The sequence below is a fragment of the Oncorhynchus clarkii genome, chromosome 21, assembly GCF_045791955.1.
Source record: "Oncorhynchus clarkii lewisi isolate Uvic-CL-2024 chromosome 21, UVic_Ocla_1.0, whole genome shotgun sequence".
NCBI classification, from domain to species: Eukaryota; Metazoa; Chordata; class Actinopteri; order Salmoniformes; family Salmonidae; genus Oncorhynchus; species Oncorhynchus clarkii.
The window spans coordinates 53,294,241-53,317,035 of NC_092167.1; the positions used below are offsets into that span (position 1 = coordinate 53,294,241).

At 49.1% G+C, this 22,795-nt stretch overlaps 1 protein-coding gene across 3 annotated transcripts in view; it reads left to right on the top strand.

The window, feature by feature from the left end:
• LOC139379142 (beta-enolase) overlaps positions 1-5,696 on the top strand; it is a 12,402-nt gene extending 6,706 nt beyond the window's left edge. For all 3 annotated transcript variants that reach the window (XM_071121980.1, XM_071121982.1, XM_071121981.1), the window contains exons 5-11: positions 35-168; positions 410-632; positions 778-975; positions 1,089-1,165; positions 2,798-2,922; positions 3,363-3,530; positions 5,434-5,696. In XM_071121980.1, coding sequence (XP_070978081.1) covers positions 35-168; positions 410-632; positions 778-975; positions 1,089-1,165; positions 2,798-2,922; positions 3,363-3,530; positions 5,434-5,503 — 995 coding nt within the window. In that variant the 3' untranslated portion in view covers positions 5,504-5,696. The remainder of the gene's footprint in view (positions 1-34; positions 169-409; positions 633-777; positions 976-1,088; positions 1,166-2,797; positions 2,923-3,362; positions 3,531-5,433) is intronic.
• Positions 5,697-22,795: the final 17,099 nt, after the last annotated feature.

The window sequence follows — 22,795 nt, forward strand, 5'->3', positions numbered from 1 at the left end:
CTCCCCCTGCCTCATGCCTCTCCCCCTCCTGTAGCTAAGTTTGGAGCCAATGCCATCCTGGGCGTGTCTCTGGCGGTCTGCAAGGCAGGAGCAGCAGAGAAGGGAGTGCCCCTGTACCGACACATCGCTGACCTGGCCGGACACAAGGACGTCATCCTGCCCTGCCCCGTGAGTACAGGTTTAACCTTTAACCCTGACCCCTGCCCCCTCATATACCTACCTATATAATATAACCAGGACATCACCCTGCCCCATGAGTACATATACCTTCATATTTACAACTACCTTTATACTTGATGTACAGTATATTGTCAGCTTTGAAATGAAAAATAAATAAAATGGCTAACATATCAAATTAGAAATGACATTTCCTAAAGAAAATATGTGTTCTTGCCTGCCCTAACTCCAGGCCTTCAACGTGATCAACGGTGGTAGCCATGCTGGTAACAAGCTGGCCATGCAGGAGTTCATGATCCTGCCCATCGGAGCGTCCAACTTCCACGAGGCCATGAGGATCGGAGCTGAGGTTTACCACAACCTGAAGAACGTGATCAAGGCCAAGTACGGAAAGGATGCCACCAACGTAGGAGATGAGGGCGGCTTTGCACCCAACATCCTGGAGAACAACGAGGGTAAGAGTTTATAGGGCACCCTGTAGGAGCTGCGCCACAGGGACTATTACTATAGGACCCCCTTGTGGAGCTGCACCACAGGGACTATTCTAAAGGGCCCCCTGGCGGAGGTGTGTGATACTTTAACCCTTTCTTCTCCCTCCAGCTCTGGAGCTCCTGAAGTCAGCCATTGAGAAGGCCGGCTACCCAGACAAGATCATCATCGGCATGGACGTGGCCGCCTCTGAGTTCTACAAGGCAGGAAAGTACGACCTAGACTTCAAGTCACCTGACGACCCTGCCAGGTACATCACCGGGGATCAGCTGGGAGATCTGTACAAGAGCTTCATCAAGGGATATCCCGGTGCGTAGAGAAACACACAGTATATACACCCTTCCCCTCTAACTCCTCATCCTCCTCTCCAGTCCAGTCCATTGAGGATCCCTTCCCCTCTAACTCCTCTCCTCTTCCTCCAGTCCAGTCCATTGAGGATCCCTTCGATCAGGATGATTGGGCTGCATGGTCAAAGTTCACCGCCGCCGTCGACATCCAGGTGGGTCCAGTTTGTTTGTCTTCAGCTCCTCCTATATCTATAGGGGTCTAACTCTGTGGGTCCCTATATCTATAGGGGTCTAACATCCAGGTGGGTCCAGTTTGTTTGTCTTCAGCTCCTCCTCTATCTATAGGGGTCTAACTCTGTGGGTCCCTATATCTATAGGGGTCTAACATTTTAACGTAACCCCTGGTGACAGCCAATACAAAATTGCAAAGGGGTGGAGAGAAATTCTCTTTTACATCACATTTCCTGCAGTTCTACACATTTTGGCTTAGGGTTCAGGCAAATGTTTGCAGTTTCTAATATATTAACTGATGCCCCAAGATTAGATAGCTGGCCGAAAAAAAGCTTATTTTTTTTATTTTTGATGCATGGCAGCAAAGCCACTACACAACACAATAATTCCACTATAGCGGTGAGACGGTGCCCACAAACTGTTAGGGCCTACATAAAGCTGTCCCAACAGCAGAGTGGGTCAGCGGAGCCTTGTCTGGCAGCGAAACAGTTCATTTAGCCTCACTGCCTGACTTTTTATTTTACCTTTATTTAACAAGGCAAGTCAGTTAAGAACAAATTCTTATTTTCAATGACAGCCTAGTGGGTTAAATGCCTTGCAGAACGACAGATTTTTACCTTGTCAGCTCGGGGATTTGAACTTGCAACCTTCCGGTTACTAGTCCAACGCTCTAACCACTAGGCTACCCTGAGGAGCGATGCTAGATAATGTTGTTGTGTCTGGAGGAGGGATGCTAGATAATGTTGTTGGGTCTGGAGGAGGGATGCTAGATAATGTTGTTGGGTCTGGAGGAGGGATGCTAGATAATGTTGTTGGGTCTGGAGGAGGGATGCTAGATAATGTTGTTGGGTCTGGAGGAGGGATGCTAGATAATGTTGTTGGGTCTGGAGGAGGGATGCTAGATAATATTGTTGGGTCTGGAGGAGGGATGCTAGATAATGTTGTTGGGTCTGGAGGAGGGATGCTAGATAATGTTGGGTCTGGAGGAGGGATGCTAGATAATGTTGTTGGGTCTGGAGGAGGGATGCTAGATAATGTTGGGTCTGGAGGAGGGATGCTAGATAATGTTGGGTCTGGAGGAGGGATGCTAGATAATGTTCGGTTCAAAAATAATTTCGGCATTCGTTATTATTTAGAATAATGCGTTTTTTTAGCGAGTTACACATCCACAAGGAGTCAGTAGAAATTATATTAGTTTAAGCAAGTACATACCTGTATATAGCCCATCTGTAAATAGCCCACCCAACTACCTCAGTAGCTCTACTTGCACATCTGTCACTCCAGTGTTAATTGCTATATTGTAATTACTTCACCACTATGGCCTATTTATTGCCTTACCTCCCTATCTTACCTCATATGTACACACTGTATATAGACTTTCCTATTGTGTTATTGACTGTACGTTTATTTATGTGTAACTCTGTGTTGTTGTTTGTGTCACACTGCTTTGCTTAATCTTGGCCAGGTCGCAGTTGTAAATGAGAACTTGTTCTCAACTGGCCTACCTGGTTAAATAAAGGTGTTCTCAACTGGCCACCTGGTTAAATAAAGGTGTTCTCAACTGGCCACCTGGTTAAATAAAGGTGTAAAAAAATCTGTATGTTATTCTACAGGTGGTGGGAGATGATCTGACAGTGACCAACCCCAAGCGTATCCAGCAGGCTGTGGAGAAGAAGGCCTGTAACTGCCTGCTCCTCAAGGTCAACCAGATCGGCTCCGTCACAGAGTCCATCAAGGCGTAAGTATAGGGCCCCCTCGCAGAGCTGCCCTACAGGGACTATATTACAGGGCCCCCTGCTGGAGCTGCGCTACAGGCACTATATTACAGGACCTTCTACTGGAGCTGCACCACAAGGACTATATTACAGGTTCCCCTACTGGAGCTGTGTTACGGGCACTATATTACAGGGCCCCCTGCTGGAGCTGCACCACAGGCACTATATTACAGGGCCCCCTGCTGGAGCTGCGCAACAGGCACTATATTACAGGGCCCCCTGCTGGAGCTGCACCACAGGCACTATATTACATGGACAAATTGACCATCTCTTATGTGAAACGGGTGTAGTAGTGACTAGGCTTCTCATTATATAGTATTAGTTAATTTTTTGCTTTGAGATTTCTTTCCGTTATGAAAAGTACTTCAGAAGTTTAAATAATAATTTTGTATTATTCTTACAGGTGTAAGCTGGCCCAGTCTAACGGATGGGGTGTGATGGTGTCTCATCGCTCCGGAGAGACAGAGGATACTTTCATCGCTGACCTGGTGGTCGGACTCTGCACTGGACAGATCAAGACTGGGGCCCCCTGTAGATCAGAACGTCTGGCCAAATACAACCAGCTGATGAGGTTAGTTACACTAACCCTAGTTAATACTATAGCCTTAATACACTGACGCCCTACAGGAAAACACCAGCTACTGCACACCGACTCAGTTAATATATGTAGTGTAATGGTAGACTGACCCCTACAGGAAAACACCAGCTACTGCACCCTGACTGGCTTTATACTAAGTTACTACTGTAGTGTATACCATATATAGATACAGTATATACAGTGGGGTAAAAAAGTATTTAGTCAGCCACCTATTGTGCAAGTTATCCCACTTAAAAAGATGAGAGGCCTGTAATTTTCATCATAGGTACACTTCAACTATGACAGACAAAATGAGAAACAAAAATCCAGAAAATCACATTGTAGGTTTTTTAATGAATTTATTTGCAAATTATGGTGGAAAATAAGTATTTGGTCACCTACAAACAAGCAAGATTTCTGGCTCTCACAGACCTGTAACTTCTTCTTTAAGAGGCTCCTCTGTCCTCCACTTGTGACCTGTATTAATGGCACCTGTTTGAACTTGTTATCAATATAAAAGACATCTGTCCACAACCTCAAACAGTCACACTCCAAACTCCACTATGGCCAAGACCAAAGAGCTGTCAAAGGACACCAGAAACAAAATTGTAGACCTGCACCAGGCTGGGAAGACTGAATCTGCAATAGGTAAGCAGCTTGGCTTGAAGAAATCAACTGTGGGAGCAATTATTAGGAAATGGAAGACATACAAGACCACTGATAATCTCCCTCGATCTGGGGCTCCACGCAAGATCTCACCCCGTGGGGTCAAAATGATCACAAGAACGGTGAGCCGAGAACCACACAGGGGGACCTAGTGAATGACCTGCAGAGAGCTGGGACCAAAGTAACAAAGCCTACCATCAGTAACACACTACGCCGCCAGGGACTCAAATCCTGCAGTACCAGACGTGTCTCCCTGCTTAAGCCAGTACATGTCCAGGCCCGTCTGAAGTTTGCTAGAGAGCATTTGGATGATCCAGAAGAAGATTGGGAGAATGTCATATGGTCAGATGAAACCAAAATAGAACTTCTTGGTAAAACTCAACTCATCGTGTTTGGAGGACAAAGAATGCTGAGTTGCAGCCAAAGAATACAGTACCTACTGTGAAGCATGGGGGTGTTAACATCATGCTTTGGGGCTGTTTTTCTGCAAAGGGACCAGGACGACTGATCCGTGTAAAGGAAAGAATGAATGGGGCCATGTATCGGGAGATTTTGAGTGAAAACCTCCTTCCATCAGCAAGGGCATTGTAGATGAAACGTGACTGGGTCTTTCAGCATGACAATGATCCCAAACACACCACCAGGGCAACGAAGGAGTGGCTTCGTAAGAAGCATTTCAAGGTCCTGGAGTGGCCTAGCTAGTCTCCAGATCTCAACCCCATAGAAAATCTTTGGAGGGAGTTGAAAGTCTGTGTTGCCCAGCAACAGCCCCAAAACATCACTGCTCTAGAGGAGATCTGCATGGAGGAATGGGCCAAAATACCAGCAACAGTGTGTGAAAACCTTTTGAAGACTTACAGAAAACGTTTGACCTCTGTCATTGCCAACAAAGGGTATATAACAAAATATTGGGAAACTTTTGTTATTGACCAAATACTTATTTTCCACCATAATTTGCAAATAAATTCATAAAAAATCCTACAATGTGATTTTTCTAGATTTTTTTTTCTTCTCATTTTGTCTGTCATAGTTGAAGTCTACCTACGAAAATTACAGGCCTCATCTTTTTAAGTGGGAGAACTTGCACAATTGGTGGCTGACTAAATACTTTTTTGCCCCACTGTGTGTGTGTATATACATACCAGATGTGTTCAATTCAAACTGCTGGACAAGATTTTCTGTTGCAAAGATGAAGGATCCTGACCTCTAATCCCTGACTTATGTCCTTCAGGATTGAAGAGGAGCTTGGAAACAAGGCCAAGTTCGCCGGCAAGGACTACCGTCACCCCAAAATCAACTAAACCCTCCATCTCCTCCTTTAATCCCTCTACCACCGCTGACTGTCTACCCTCCTCTTGGGGTCAGAAGAAGACGAATTTCCACTTTTTATGTTTTTTATCTTCGGCCCTTCCATCCCCCCCCCCCCCCCCCCCCCCCCCGTTACGAGTGACTGTTTTGACGAAACGTGAGAAATAAAACCAAACTAAATTTAAAGTGGTGCTCACCTGTCTTTATTGAATGTGCTGCTCTGATCCACATCACTGACTACTGTGTGTAAATGGTTCCAATTGGCTCTTACATCTCCCACCCCCCTCCGCTCCCCGTAACAATTCCCCAGGTCGTTGATGTAAATGAGAATGTTTTCTCAGTCAAATTACCGGGTTAAATATGTTTTTTTTAATAAAAAAAATGTAGTGATCTATTTAGACCAGGGGGACAGAACTAGTGGTGTCTAGTATAGGGGGACAGAACTAGTGGTGTCTAGTATAGGGGGACAGAACTAGTGGTGTCTGGTATAGGGGGACAGAACTAGTGGTGTCTGGTATAGGGGGATAGAACTAGTGGTGTCTAGTATAGGGGGACAGAACTAGTGGTGTCTGGTATAGGGGGACAGAACTAGTGGTGTCTGGTATAGGGGGACAGAACTAGTGGTGTCTAGTATAGGGGGACAGAACTAGTGGTGTCTGGTATAGGGGGACAGAACTAGTGGTGTCTGGTATAGGGGGATAGAACTAGTGGTGTCTAGTATAGGGGGACTGAACTAGTGGTGTCTGGTATAGGGGGACATAACTAGTGGTGTCTAGTATAGGGGGACAGAACTAGTGGTGTCTGGTATAGGGGGATAGAACTAGTGGTGTCTGGTATAGGGGGACAGATCTAGTGGTGTCTGGTATAGGGGGACAGAACGAGTGGTGTCTGGTATAGGGGGACTGAACTAGTGGTGTCTGGTATAGGGGGACTGAACTAGTGGTGTCTGGTATAGGGGGATAGAACTAGTGGTGTCTGGTATAGGGGGACTGAACTAGTGGTGTCTGGTATAGGGGGACTGAACTAGTGGTGTCTAGTATAGGGGGACAGAACTAGTGGTGTCTGGTATAGGGGGACAGATCTAGTGGTGTCTGGTATAGGGGGACTGAACTAGTGGTGTCTAGTATAGGGGGACTGAACTAGTGGTGTCTAGTATAGGGGGACTGAACTAGTGGTGTCTAGTATAGGGGGACTGAACTAGTGGTGTCTAGTATAGGGGGACTGAACTAGTGGTGTCTGGTATAGGGGGACAGAACGAGTGGTGTCTGGTATAGGGGGACTGAACTAGTGGTGTCTAGTATAGGGGGACTGAACTAGTGGTGTCTAGTATAGGGGGACTGAACTAGTGGTGTCTGGTATAGGGGGACAGAACTAGTGGTGTCTAGTATAGGGGGACTGAACTAGTGGTGTCTGGTATAGGGGGACAGAACGAGTGGTGTCTGGTATAGGGGGACTGAACTAGTGGTGTCTAGTATAGGGGGACTGAACTAGTGGTGTCTAGTATAGGGGGACTGAACTAGTGGTGTCTGGTATAGGGGGACAGAAAGAGTGGTGTCTGGTATAGGGGGACTGAACTAGTGGTGTCTGGTATAGGGGGACTGAACTAGTGGTGTCTGGTATAGGGGGACTGAACTAGTGGTGTCTAGTATAGGGGGACTGAACTAGTGGTGTCTAGTATAGGGGGACTGAACTAGTGGTGTCTGGTATAGGGGGACAGAACGAGTGGTGTCTGGTATAGGGGGACTGAACTAGTGGTGTCTAGTATAGGGGGACTGAACTAGTGGTGTCTAGTATAGGGGGACTGAACTAGTGGTGTCTGGTATAGGGGGACAGAACGAGTGGTGTCTGGTATAGGGGGACAGAACTAGTGGTGTCTGGTATAGGGGGACTGAACTAGTGGTGTCTGGTATAGGGGGACAGAACTAGTGGTGTCTGGTATAGGGGGACTGAACTAGTGGTGTCTAGTATAGGGGGACTGAACTAGTGGTGTCTAGTATAGGGGGACTGAACTAGTGGTGTCTGGTATAGGGGGACAGAACGAGTGGTGTCTGGTATAGGGGGACAGAACGAGTGGTGTCTGGTATAGGGGGACTGAACGAGTGGTGTCTGGTATAGGGGGACTGAACTAGTGGTGTCTAGTATAGGGGGACTGAACTAGTGGTGTCTGGTATAGGGGGACAGAACGAGTGGTGTCTGGTATAGGGGGACAGAACTAGTGGTGTCTAGTATAGAGGGACAGAACTAGTGGTGTCTAGTATAGGGGGACTGAACTAGTGGTGTCTAGTATAGGGGGACTGAACTAGTGGTGTCTAGTATAGGGGGACTGAACTAGTGGTGTCTGGTATAGGGGGACTGAACTAGTGGTGTCTAGTATAGGGGGACTGAACTAGTGGTGTCTAGTATAGGGGGACTGAACTAGTGGTGTCTAGTATAGGGGGACTGAACTAGTGGTGTCTGGTATAGGGGGACAGAACTAGTGGTGTCTGGTATAGGGGGACTGAACTAGTGGTGTCTGGTATAGGGGGACAGAACTAGTGGTGTCTGGTATAGGGGGACTGAACTAGTGGTGTCTGGTATAGGGGGACTGAACTAGTGGTGTCTGGTATAGGGGGACTGAACTAGTGGTGTCTGGTATAGGGGGACAGAACTAGTGGTGTCTGGTATAGGGGGACAGAACTAGTGGTGTCTGGTATAGGGGGACAGAACTAGTGGTGTCTGGTATAGGGGGACTGAACTAGTGGTGTCTGGTATAGTGGGATAGAACTAGTGGTGTCTGGTATAGGGGGACTGAACTAGTGGTGTCTGGTATAGGGGGACAGAACTAGTGGTGTCTGGTATAGGGGGACAGAACTAGTGGTGTCTGGTATAGGGGGACAGAACTAGTGGTGTCTGGTATAGGGGGACTGAACTAGTGGTGTCTGGTATAGGGGGAGAGAACTAGTGGTGTCTGGTATAGGGGGACAGAACTAGTGGTGTCTGGTATAGGGGGACAGAACTAGTGGTGCCTGGTATAGGGGGACAGAACTAGTGGTGCCTGGTATAGGGGGACTGAACTAGTGGTGTCTGGTATAGGGGGACTGAACTAGTGGTGTCTGGTATAGGGGGACTGAACTAGTGGTGTCTGGTATAGGGGGACTGAACTAGTGGTGTCTAGTATAGGGGGACTGAACTAGTGGTGTCTGGTATAGGGGGACAGAACGAGTGGTGTCTGGTATAGGGGGACAGAACGAGTGGTGTCTGGTATAGGGGGACTGAACGAGTGGTGTCTGGTATAGGGGGACTGAACTAGTGGTGTCTAGTATAGGGGGACTGAACTAGTGGTGTCTGGTATAGGGGGACAGAACGAGTGGTGTCTGGTATAGGGGGACAGAACTAGTGGTGTCTAGTATAGAGGGACAGAACTAGTGGTGTCTAGTATAGGGGGACTGAACTAGTGGTGTCTAGTATAGGGGGACTGAACTAGTGGTGTCTAGTATAGGGGGACTGAACTAGTGGTGTCTGGTATAGGGGGACTGAACTAGTGGTGTCTAGTATAGGGGGACTGAACTAGTGGTGTCTAGTATAGGGGGACTGAACTAGTGGTGTCTAGTATAGGGGGACTGAACTAGTGGTGTCTAGTATAGGGGGACTGAACTAGTGGTGTCTGGTATAGGGGGACTGAACTAGTGGTGTCTAGTATAGGGGGACTGAACTAGTGGTGTCTGGTATAGGGGGACTGAACTAGTGGTGTCTAGTATAGGGGGACTGAACTAGTGGTGTCTAGTATAGGGGGACTGAAATAGTGGTGTCTAGTATAGGGGGACTGAACTAGTGGTGTCTAGTATAGGGGGACTGAACTAGTGGTGTCTAGTATAGGGGGACTGAACTAGTGGTGTCTAGTATAGGGGGACTGAACTAGTGGTGTCTAGTATAGGGGGACTGAACTAGTGGTGTCTGGTATAGGGGGACAGAACTAGTGGTGTCTGGTATAGGGGGACTGAACTAGTGGTGTCTGGTATAGGGGGACAGAACTAGTGGTGTCTGGTATAGGGGGACTGAACTAGTGGTGTCTGGTATAGGGGGACTGAACTAGTGGTGTCTGGTATAGGGGGACTGAACTAGTGGTGTCTGGTATAGGGGGACAGAACTAGTGGTGTCTGGTATAGGGGGACAGAACTAGTGGTGTCTGGTATAGGGGGACAGAACTAGTGGTGTCTGGTATAGGGGGACTGAACTAGTGGTGTCTGGTATAGTGGGATAGAACTAGTGGTGTCTGGTATAGGGGGACTGAACTAGTGGTGTCTGGTATAGGGGGACTGAACTAGTGGTGTCTGGTATAGGGGGACAGAACTAGTGGTGTCTGGTATAGGGGGACAGAACTAGTGGTGTCTGGTATAGGGGGACAGAACTAGTGGTGTCTGGTATAGGGGGACTGAACTAGTGGTGTCTGGTATAGGGGGATAGAACTAGTGGTGTCTGGTATAGGGGGACAGAACTAGTGGTGTCTGGTATAGGGGGACAGAACTAGTGGTGCCTGGTATAGGGGGACAGAACTAGTGGTGCCTGGTATAGGGGGACTGAACTAGTGGTGTCTGGTATAGGGGGACTGAACTAGTGGTGTCTGGTATAGGGGGACAGAACTAGTGGTGTCTGGTATAGGGGGACTGAACTAGTGGTGTCTGGTATAGGGGGACTGAACTAGTGGTGTCTGGTATAGGGGGACAGAACTAGTGGTGTCTGGTATAGGGGGACTGAACTAGTGGTGTCTGGTATAGGGGGACAGAACTAGTGGTGTCTGGTATAGGGGGACTGAACTAGTGGTGTCTAGTATAGGGGGACTGAACTAGTGGTGTCTAGTATAGGGGGACAGAACTAGTGGTGTCTAGTATAGGGGGACTGAACTAGTGGTGTCTAGTATAGGGGGACAGAACTAGTGGTGTCTGGTATAGGGGGACAGAACTAGTGGTGTCTGGTATAGGGGGACAGAACTAGTGGTGTCTGGTATAGGGGGACAGAACTAGTGGTGCCTGGTATAGGGGGACAGAACTAGTGGTGTCTGGTATAGGGGGACTGAACGAGTGGTGTCTGGTATAGGGGGACTGAACTAGTGGTGTCTAGTATAGGGGGACAGAACTAGTGGTGTCTAGTATAGGGGGACTGAACTAGTGGTGTCTAGTATAGGGGGACAGAACTAGTGGTGTCTGGTATAGGGGGACAGAACTAGTGGTGTCTGGTATAGGGGGACAGAACTAGTGGTGCCTGGTATAGGGGGACAGAACTAGTGGTGCCTGGTATAGGGGGACAGAACTAGTGGTGTCTGGTATAGGGGGACAGAACTAGTGGTGTCTGGTATAGGGGGACAGAACTAGTGGTGTCTGGTATAGGGGGACAGAACTAGTGGTGTCTGGTATAGGGGGATAGAACTAGTGGTGTCTGGTATAGGGGGACAGAACTAGTGGTGTCTGGTATAGGGGGACAGAACTAGTGGTGTCTGGTATAGGGGGACAGAACTAGTGGTGTCTGGTATAGGGGGACAGAACTAGTGGTGTCTGGTATAGTGGGACAGAACTAGTGGTGCCTGGTATAGGGGGACAGAACTAGTGGTGCCTGGTATAGGGGGACAGAACTAGTGGTGTCTGGTATAGGGGGACAGAACTAGTGGTGTCTGGTATAGGGGGACAGAACTAGTGGTGTCTGGTATAGGGGGACAGAACTAGTGGTGTCTGGTATAGGGGGACTGAACTAGTGGTGTCTTGTATAGGGGGACTGAACTAGTGGTGTCTGGTATAGGGGGACAGAACGAGTGGTGTCTGGTATAGGGGGATAGAACTAGTGGTGTATAGTGGGATAGAACTAGTGGTGTCTGGTATAGGGGGATAGAACTAGTGGTGTATAGTGGGATAGAACTAGTGGTGTCTGGTATAGTGGGATAGAACTAGTGGTGTCTGGTATAGGGGGACAGAACTAGTGGTGTCTGGTATAGGGGGACAGAACTAGTGGTGTCTGGTATAGGGGGACTGAACTAGTGGTGTCTGGTATAGTGGGATAGAACTAGTGGTGTCTGGTATAGGGGGACATAACTAGTGGTGTCTGGTATAGGGGGACAGAACTAGTGGTGTCTGGTATAGGGGGACAGAACTAGTGGTGTCTGGTATAGGGGGACTGAACTAGTGGTGTCTGGTATAGTGGGATAGAACTAGTGGTGTCTGGTATAGGGGGACATAACTAGTGGTGTCTGGTATAGGGGGACAGAACTAGTGGTGTCTGGTATAGGGGGACAGAACTAGTGGTGTCTGGTATAGGGGGACTGAACTAGTGGTGTCTGGTATAGGGGGACTGAACTAGTGGTGTCTGGTATAGTGGGATAGAACTAGTGGTGTCTGGTATAGGGGGACATAACTAGTGGTGTCTGGTATAGGGGGACTGAACTAGTGGTGTCTGGTATAGGGGGACTGAACTAGTGGTGTCTAGTATAGGGGGACTGAACTAGTGGTGTCTAGTATAGGGGGACTGAACTAGTGGTGTCTGGTATAGGGGGACTGAACTAGTGGTGTCTAGTATAGGGGGACTGAACTAGTGGTGTCTGGTATAGGGGGACTGAACTAGTGGTGTCTAGTATAGGGGGACTGAACTAGTGGTGTCTAGTATAGGGGGACTGAACTAGTGGTGTCTGGTATAGGGGGACTGAACTAGTGGTGTCTAGTATAGGGGGACTGAACTAGTGGTGTCTGGTATAGGGGGACTGAACTAGTGGTGTCTAGTATAGGGGGACTGAACTAGTGGTGTCTAGTATAGGGGGACTGAACTAGTGGTGTCTAGTATAGGGGGACTGAACTAGTGGTGTCTAGTATAGGGGGACTGAACTAGTGGTGTCTGGTATAGGGGGACTGAACTAGTGGTGTCTAGTATAGGGGGACTGAACTAGTGGTGTCTGGTATAGGGGGACAGAACTAGTGGTGTCTGGTATAGGGGGACTGAACTAGTGGTGTCTGGTATAGGGGGACAGAACTAGTGGTGTCTGGTATAGGGGGACTGAACTAGTGGTGTCTGGTATAGGGGGACTGAACTAGTGGTGTCTGGTATAGGGGGACAGAACTAGTGGTGTCTGGTATAGGGGGACTGAACTAGTGGTGTCTGGTATAGGGGGACAGAACTAGTGGTGTCTGGTATAGGGGGACAGAACTAGTGGTGTCTGGTATAGGGGGACAGAACTAGTGGTGTCTGGTATAGGGGGACTGAACTAGTGGTGTCTAGTATAGTGGGATAGAACTAGTGGTGTCTGGTATAGGGGGACTGAACTAGTGGTGTCTGGTATAGGGGGACAGAACTAGTGGTGTCTGGTATAGGGGGACAGAACTAGTGGTGTCTGGTATAGGGGGACAGAACTAGTGGTGTCTGGTATAGGGGGACTGAACTAGTGGTGTCTGGTATAGGGGGACAGAACTAGTGGTGTCTGGTATAGGGGGACAGAACTAGTGGTGTCTGGTATAGGGGGACAGAACTAGTGGTGCCTGGTATAGGGGGACTGAACTAGTGGTGTCTGGTATAGGGGTATAGAACTAGTGGTGCCTGGTATAGGGGGACAGAACTAGTGGTGTCTAGTATAGGGGGACTGAACTAGTGGTGTCTGGTATAGGGGGACTGAACTAGTGGTGTCTGGTATAGGGGGACAGAACTAGTGGTGTCTGGTATAGGGGGACTGAACTAGTGGTGTCTGGTATAGGGGGACAGAACTAGTGGTGTCTGGTATAGGGGGACTGAACTAGTGGTGTCTGGTATAGGGGGACTGAACTAGTGGTGTCTAGTATAGGGGGACTGAACTAGTGGTGTCTAGTATAGGGGGACAGAACTAGTGGTGTCTAGTATAGGGGGACTGAACTAGTGGTGTCTAGTATAGGGGGACAGAACTAGTGGTGTCTGGTATAGGGGGACAGAACTAGTGGTGTCTGGTATAGGGGGACAGAACTAGTGGTGTCTGGTATAGGGGGACAGAACTAGTGGTGCCTGGTATAGGGGGACAGAACTAGTTGTGTCTGGTATAGGGGGACAGAACTAGTGGTGTCTGGTATAGGGGGACAGAACTAGTGGTGTCTGGTATAGGGGGACAGAACTAGTGGTGTCTGGTATAGGGGGACAGAACTAGTGGTGTCTGGTATAGGGGGATAGAACTAGTGGTGTCTAGTATAGGGGGACTGAACTAGTGGTGTCTGGTATAGGGGGACAGAACTAGTGGTGCCTGGTATAGGGGGACAGAGCTAGTGGTGTCTAGTATAGGGGGACTGAACTAGTGGTGTCTAGTATAGGGGGACAGAACTAGTGGTGTCTGGTATAGGGGGACAGAACTAGTGGTGTCTGGTATAGGGGGACAGAACTAGTGGTGTCTGGTATAGGGGGACAGAACTAGTGGTGCCTGGTATAGGTGGACAGAACTAGTGGTGTCTGGTATAGGGGCACTGAACTAGTGGTGTCTGGTATAGGGGGACAGAACTAGTGGTGTCTGGTATAGGGGGACTGAACTAGTGGTGTCTGGTATAGGGGGACTGAACTAGTGGTGTCTGGTATAGGGGGACAGAACTAGTGGTGTCTGGTATAGGGGGACTGAACTAGTGGTGTCTGGTATAGGGGGACAGAACTAGTGGTGTCTGGTATAGGGGGACAGAACTAGTGGTGTCTGGTATAGGGGGACAGAACTAGTGGTGTCTGGTATAGGGGGACTGAACTAGTGGTGTCTAGTATAGTGGGATAGAACTAGTGGTGTCTGGTATAGGGGGACTGAACTAGTGGTGTCTGGTATAGGGGGACAGAACTAGTGGTGTCTGGTATAGGGGGACAGAACTAGTGGTGTCTGGTATAGGGGGACAGAACTAGTGGTGTCTGGTATAGGGGGACTGAACTAGTGGTGTCTGGTATAGGGGGACAGAACTAGTGGTGTCTGGTATAGGGGGACAGAACTAGTGGTGCCTGGTATAGGGGGACAGAACTAGTGGTGCCTGGTATAGGGGGACTGAACTAGTGGTGTCTGGTATAGGGGTATAGAACTAGTGGTGTCTGGTATAGGGGGACAGAACTAGTGGTGTCTAGTATAGGGGGACTGAACTAGTGGTGTCTGGTATAGGGGGACTGAACTAGTGGTGTCTGGTATAGGGGGACAGAACTAGTGGTGTCTGGTATAGGGGGACTGAACTAGTGGTGTCTGGTATAGGGGGACAGAACTAGTGGTGTCTGGTATAGGGGGACTGAACTAGTGGTGTCTGGTATAGGGGGACTGAACTAGTGGTGTCTCGTATAGGGGGACTGAACTAGTGGTGTCTAGTATAGGGGGACAGAACTAGTGGTGTCTAGTATAGGGGGACTGAACTAGTGGTGTCTAGTATAGGGGGACAGAACTAGTGGTGTCTGGTATAGGGGGACAGAACTAGTGGTGTCTGGTATAGGGGGACAGAACTAGTGGTGTCTGGTATAGGGGGACAGAACTAGTGGTGCCTGGTATAGGGGGACAGAACTAGTTGTGTCTGGTATAGGGGGACAGAACTAGTGGTGTCTGGTATAGGGGACAGAACTAGTGGTGTCTGGTATAGGGGGACAGAACTAGTGGTGTCTGGTATAGGGGGACAGAACTAGTGGTGTCTGGTATAGGGGGATAGAACTAGTGGTGTCTAGTATAGGGGGACTGAACTAGTGGTGTCTGGTATAGGGGGACAGAACTAGTGGTGCCTGGTATAGGGGGACAGAGCTAGTGGTGTCTAGTATAGGGGGACTGAACTAGTGGTGTCTAGTATAGGGGGACAGAACTAGTGGTGTCTGGTATAGGGGGACAGAACTAGTGGTGTCTGGTATAGGGGGACAGAACTAGTGGTGTCTGGTATAGGGGGACAGAACTAGTGGTGCCTGGTATAGGTGGACAGAACTAGTGGTGTCTGGTATAGGGGGACAGAACTAGTGGTGTCTGGTATAGGGGGACAGAACTAGTGGTGTCTGGTATAGGGGGACAGAACTAGTGGTGTCTGGTATAGGGGGACAGAACTAGTGGTGCCTGGTATAGGGGGACAGAACTAGTGGTGCCTGGTATAGGGGGACAGAACTAGTGGTGTCTGGTATAGGGGGACAGAACTAGTGGTGTCTGGTATAGGGGGACAGAACTAGTGGTGTCTGGTATAGGGGGACAGAACTAGTGGTGTCTGGTATAGGGGGACTGAACTAGTGGTGTCTAGTATAGGGGGACTGAACTAGTGGTGTCTGGTATAGGGGGACAGAACGAGTGGTGTCTGGTATAGGGGGATAGAACTAGTGGTGTATAGTGGGATAGAACTAGTGGTGTCTGGTATAGGGGGATAGAACTAGTGGTGTATAGTGGGATAGAACTAGTGGTGTCTGGTATAGTGGGATAGAACTAGTGGTGTCTGGTATAGGGGGACAGAACTAGTGGTGTCTGGTATAGGGGGACAGAACTAGTGGTGTCTGGTATAGGGGGACTGAACTAGTGGTGTCTGGTATAGTGGGATAGAACTAGTGGTGTCTGGTATAGGGGGACATAACTAGTGGTGTCTGGTATAGGGGGACAGAAGTAGTGGTGTCTGGTATAGGGGGACAGAACTAGTGGTGTCTGGTATAGGGGGACTGAACTAGTGGTGTCTGGTATAGTGGGATAGAACTAGTGGTGTCTGGTATAGGGGGACATAACTAGTGGTGTCTGGTATAGGGGGACAGAACTAGTGGTGTCTGGTATAGGGGGACAGAACTAGTGGTGTCTGGTATAGGGGGACTGAACTAGTGGTGTCTGGTATAGGGGGACTGAACTAGTGGTGTCTGGTATAGTGGGATAGAACTAGTGGTGTCTGGTATAGGGGGACATAACTAGTGGTGTCTGGTATAGGGGGACTGAACTAGTGGTGTCTGGTATAGTGGGATAGAACTAGTGGTGTCTGGTATAGGGGGACTGAACTAGTGGTGTCTAGTATAGGGGGATAGAACTAGTGGTGTCTGGTATAGGGGGACTGAACTAGTGGTGTCTGGTATAGGGGGACTGAACTAGTGGTGTCTAGTATAGGGGGACAGAACTAGTGGTGTCTGGTATAGGGGGACAGATCTAGTGGTGTCTGGTATAGGGGGACAGAACGAGTGGTGTCTGGTTTAGGGGGACAGAACTAGTGGTGTCTGGTATAGGGGGACAGAACTAGTGGTGTCTAGTATAGGGGGACAGAACTAGTGGTGTCTAGTATAGGGGGACAGAACTAGTGGTGTCTAGTATAGGGGGACTGAACTAGTGGTGTCTAGTATAGGGGGACAGAACTAGTGGTGTCTAGTATAGGGGGACTGAACTAGTGGTGTCTGGTATAGGGGGACAGAACTAGTGGTGTCTAGTATAGGGGGACTGAACTAGTGGTGTCTGGTATAGGGGGACAGAACTAGTGGTGTCTGGTATAGGGGGACAGAACTAGTGGTGTCTGGTATAGGGGGACTGAACTAGTGGTGTCTAGTATAGGGGGACTGAACTAGTGGTGTCTGGTATAGGGGGACAGAACGAGTGGTGTCTGGTATAGGGGGATAGAACTAGTGGTGTATAGTGGGATAGAACTAGTGGTGTCTGGTATAGGGGGATAGAACTAGTGGTGTATAGTGGGATAGAACTAGTGGTGTCTGGTATAGTGGGATAGAACTAGTGGTGTCTGGTATAGGGGGACAGAACTAGTGGTGTCTGGTATAGGGGGACAGAACTAGTGGTGTCTGGTATAGGGGGACTGAACTAGTGGTGTCTGGTATAGTGGGATAGAACTAGTGGTGTCTGGTATAGGGGGACATAACTAGTGGTGTCTGGTATAGGGGGACAGAACTAGTGGTGTCTGGTATAGGGGGACAGAACTAGTGGTGTCTGGTATAGGGGGACTGAACTAGTGGTGTCTGGTATAGTGGGATAGAACTAGTGGTGTCTGGTATAGGGGGACATAACTAGTGGTGTCTGGTATAGGGGGACAGAACTAGTGGTGTCTGGTATAGGGGGACAGAACTAGTGGTGTCTGGTATAGGGGGACTGAACTAGTGGTGTCTGGTATAGGGGGACTGAACTAGTGGTGTCTGGTATAGTGGGATAGAACTAGTGGTGTCTGGTATAGGGGGACATAACTAGTGGTGTCTGGTATAGGGGGACTGAACTAGTGGTGTCTGGTATAGTGGGATAGAACTAGTGGTGTCTGGTATAGGGGGACTGAACTAGTGGTGTCTAGTATAGGGGGATAGAACTAGTGGTGTCTGGTATAGGGGGACAGAACTAGTGGTGTCTGGTATAGGGGGACTGAACTAGTGGTGTCTAGTATAGGGGGACAGAACTAGTGGTGTCTGGTATAGGGGGACAGATCTAGTGGTGTCTGGTATAGGGGGACAGAACGAGTGGTGTCTGGTATAGGGGGACAGAACTAGTGGTGTCTGGTATAGGGGGACAGAACTAGTGGTGTCTAGTATAGGGGGACAGAACTAGTGGTGTCTAGTATAGGGGGACAGAACTAGTGGTGTCTAGTATAGGGGGACTGAACTAGTGGTGTCTAGTATAGGGGGACAGAACTAGTGGTGTCTAGTATAGGGGGACTGAACTAGTGGTGTCTGGTATAGGGGGACAGAACTAGTGGTGTCTAGTATAGGGGGACTGAACTAGTGGTGTCTAGTATAGGGGGACTGAACTAGTGGTGTCTAGTATAGGGGGACTGAACTAGTGGTGTCTGGTATAGGGGGACTGAACTAGTGGTGTCTAGTATAGGGGGACTGAACTAGTGGTGTCTAGTATAGGGGGACTGAACTAGTGGTGTCTAGTATAGGGGGACTGAACTAGTGGTGTCTGGTATAGGGGGACAGAACTAGTGGTGTCTAGTATAGGGGGACTGAACTAGTGGTGTCTAGTATAGGGGGACTGAACTAGTGGTGTCTGGTATAGGGGGACAGAACGAGTGGTGTCTGGTATAGGGGGACTGAACTAGTGGTGTCTGGTATAGGGGGACTGAACTAGTGGTGTCTGGTATAGGGGGACTGAACTAGTGGTGTCTAGTATAGGGGGACTGAACTAGTGGTGTCTAGTATAGGGGGACTGAACTAGTGGTGTCTGGTATAGGGGGACAGAACGAGTGGTGTCTGGTATAGGGGGACTGAACTAGTGGTGTCTAGTATAGGGGGACTGAACTAGTGGTGTCTAGTATAGGGGGACTGAACTAGTGGTGCCTGGTATAGGGGGACAGAACTAGTGGTGTCTAGTATAGGGGGACTGAACTAGTGGTGTCTAGTATAGGGGGACTGAACTAGTGGTGTCTAGTATAGGGGGACTGAACCAGTGGTGTCTAGTATAGGGGGACTGAACTAGTGGTGTCTAGTATAGGGGGACTGAACTAGTGGTGTCTGGTATAGGGGGACAGAACTAGTGGTGTCTAGTATAGGGGGACTGAACTAGTGGTGTCTAGTATAGGGGGACTGAACTAGTGGTGTCTGGTATAGGGGGACAGAACTGAGTGGTGTCTGGTATAGGGGGACTGAACTAGTGGTGTCTGGTATAGGGGGACTGAACTAGTGGTGTCTGGTATAGGGGGACTGAACTAGTGGTGTCTAGTATAGGGGGACTGAACTAGTGGTGTCTGGTATAGGGGGACAGAACGAGTGGTGTCTGGTATAGGGGGACTGAACTAGTGGTGTCTAGTATAGGGGGACTGAACTAGTGGTGTCTAGTATAGGGGGACTGAACTAGTGGTGTCTGGTATAGGGGGACAGAACGAGTGGTGTCTGGTATAGGGGGACAGAACTAGTGGTGTCTGGTATAGGGGGACTGAACTAGTGGTGTCTGGTATAGGGGGACAGAACTAGTGGTGTCTAGTATAGGGGGACTGAACTAGTGGTGTCTAGTATAGGGGGACTGAACTAGTGGTGTCTGGTATAGGGGGACAGAACGAGTGGTGTCTGGTATAGGGGGACTGAACTAGTGGTGTCTAGTATAGGGGGACTGAACTAGTGGTGTCTAGTATAGGGGGACTGAACTAGTGGTGTCTGGTATAGGGGGACAGAACGAGTGGTGTCTGGTATAGGGGGACAGAACTAGTGGTGTCTGGTATAGGGGGACAGAACTAGTGGTGTCTAGTATAGAGGGACAGAACTAGTGGTGTCTAGTATAGGGGGACTGAACTAGTGGTGTCTAGTATAGGGGGACTGAACTAGTGGTGTCTAGTATAGGGGGACTGAACTAGTGGTGTCTGGTATAGGGGGACTGAACTAGTGGTGTCTAGTATAGGGGGACTGAACTAGTTGTGTCTAGTATAGGGGGACTGAACTAGTGGTGTCTAGTATAGGGGGACTGAACTAGTGGTGTCTAGTATAGGGGGACTGAACTAGTGGTGTCTGGTATAGGGGGACTGAACTAGTGGTGTCTAGTATAGGGGGACTGAACTAGTGGTGTTTGGTATAGGGGGACTGAACTAGTGGTGTCTAGTATAGGGGGACTGAACTAGTGGTGTCTAGTATAGGGGGACTGAACTAGTGGTGTCTAGTATAGGGGGACTGAACTAGTGGTGTCTAGTATAGGGGGACTGAACTAGTGGTGTCTAGTATAGGGGGACTGAACTAGTGGTGTCTAGTATAGGGGGACTGAACTAGTGGTGTCTAGTATAGGGGGACTGAACTAGTGGTGTCTGGTATAGGGGGACAGAACTAGTGGTGTCTGGTATAGGGGGACTGAACTAGTGGTGTCTGGTATAGGGGGACAGAACTAGTGGTGTCTGGTATAGGGGGACTGAACTAGTGGTGTCTGGTATAGGGGGACTGAACTAGTGGTGTCTGGTATAGGGGGACAGAACTAGTGGTGTCTAGTATAGGGGGATAGAACTAGTGGTGTCTGGTATAGGGGGACTGAACTAGTGGTGTCTGGTATAGGGGGACTGAACTAGTGGTGTCTAGTATAGGGGGACAGAACTAGTGGTGTCTGGTATAGGGGGACAGATCTAGTGGTGTCTGGTATAGGGGGAAAGAACGAGTGGTGTCTGGTATAGGGGGACAGAACTAGTGGTGTCTGGTATAGGGGGACAGAACTAGTGGTGTCTAGTATAGGGGGACAGAACTAGTGGTGTCTAGTATAGGGGGACAGAACTAGTGGTGTCTAGTATAGGGGGACTGAACTAGTGGTGTCTAGTATAGGGGGACAGAACTAGTGGTGTCTAGTATAGGGGGACTGAACTAGTGGTGTCTGGTATAGGGGGACAGAACTAGTGGTGTCTAGTATAGGGGGACTGAACTAGTGGTGTCTAGTATAGGGGGACTGAACTAGTGGTGTCTAGTATAGGGGGACTGAACTAGTGGTGTCTGGTATAGGGGGACTGAACTAGTGGTGTCTAGTATAGGGGGACTGAACTAGTGGTGTCTAGTATAGGGGGACTGAACTAGTGGTGTCTAGTATAGGGGGACTGAACTAGTGGTGTCTGGTATAGGGGGACAGAACTAGTGGTGTCTAGTATAGGGGGACTGAACTAGTGGTGTCTAGTATAGGGGGACTGAACTAGTGGTGTCTGGTATAGGGGGACAGAACGAGTGGTGTCTGGTATAGGGGGACTGAACTAGTGGTGTCTGGTATAGGGGGACTGAACTAGTGGTGTCTGGTATAGGGGGACTGAACTAGTGGTGTCTAGTATAGGGGGACTGAACTAGTGGTGTCTGGTATAGGGGGACTGAACTAGTGGTGTCTGGTATAGGGGGACTGAACTAGTGGTGTCTAGTATAGGGGGACTGAACTAGTGGTGTCTAGTATAGGGGGACTGAACTAGTGGTGTCTGGTATAGGGGGACAGAACGAGTGGTGTCTGGTATAGGGGGACTGAACTAGTGGTGTCTAGTATAGGGGGACTGAACTAGTGGTGTCTAGTATAGGGGGACTGAACTAGTGGTGTCTGGTATAGGGGGACAGAACGAGTGGTGTCTGGTATAGGGGGACAGAACTAGTGGTGTCTGGTATAGGGGGACTGAACTAGTGGTGTCTGGTATAGGGGGACAGAACTAGTGGTGTCTAGTATAGGGGGACTGAACTAGTGGTGTCTAGTATAGGGGGACTGAACTAGTGGTGTCTGGTATAGGGGGACAGAACGAGTGGTGTCTGGTATAGGGGGACTGAACTAGTGGTGTCTAGTATAGGGGGACTGAACTAGTGGTGTCTAGTATAGGGGGACTGAACTAGTGGTGTCTGGTATAGGGGGACAGAACGAGTGGTGTCTGGTATAGGGGGACAGAACTAGTGGTGTCTGGTATAGGGGGACAGAACTAGTGGTGTCTAGTATAGAGGGACAGAACTAGTGGTGTCTAGTATAGGGGGACTGAACTAGTGGTGTCTAGTATAGGGGGACTGAACTAGTGGTGTCTAGTATAGGGGGACTGAACTAGTGGTGTCTGGTATAGGGGGACTGAACTAGTGGTGTCTAGTATAGGGGGACTGAACTAGTGGTGTCTAGTATAGGGGGACTGAACTAGTGGTGTCTAGTATAGGGGGACTGAACTAGTGGTGTCTAGTATAGGGGGACTGAACTAGTGGTGTCTGGTATAGGGGGACTGAACTAGTGGTGTCTAGTATAGGGGGACTGAACTAGTGGTGTTTGGTATAGGGGGACTGAACTAGTGGTGTCTAGTATAGGGGGACTGAACTAGTGGTGTCTAGTATAGGGGGACTGAACTAGTGGTGTCTAGTATAGGGGGACTGAACTAGTGGTGTCTAGTATAGGGGGACTGAACTAGTGGTGTCTAGTATAGGGGGACTGAACTAGTGGTGTCTAGTATAGGGGGACTGAACTAGTGGTGTCTGGTATAGGGGGACAGAACTTGTGGTGTCTGGTATAGGGGGACTGAACTAGTGGTGTCTGGTATAGGGGGACAGAACTAGTGGTGTCTGGTATAGGGGGACTGAACTAGTGGTGTCTGGTATAGGGGGACTGAACTAGTGGTGTCTGGTATAGGGGGACAGAACTAGTGGTGTCTGGTATAGGGGGACAGAACTAGTGGTGTCTGGTATAGGGGGACAGAACTAGTGGTGTCTGGTATAGGGGGACTGAACTAGTGGTGTCTAGTATAGTGGGATAGAACTAGTGGTGTCTGGTATAGGGGGACTGAACTAGTGGTGTCTGGTATAGGGGGACAGAACTAGTGGTGTCTGGTATAGGGGGACAGAACTAGTGGTGTCTGGTATAGGGGGACAGAACTAGTGGTGTCTGGTATAGGGGGACTGAACTAGTGGTGTCTGGTATAGGGGGATAGAACTAGTGGTGTCTGGTATAGGGGGACAGAACTAGTGGTGTCTGGTATAGGGGG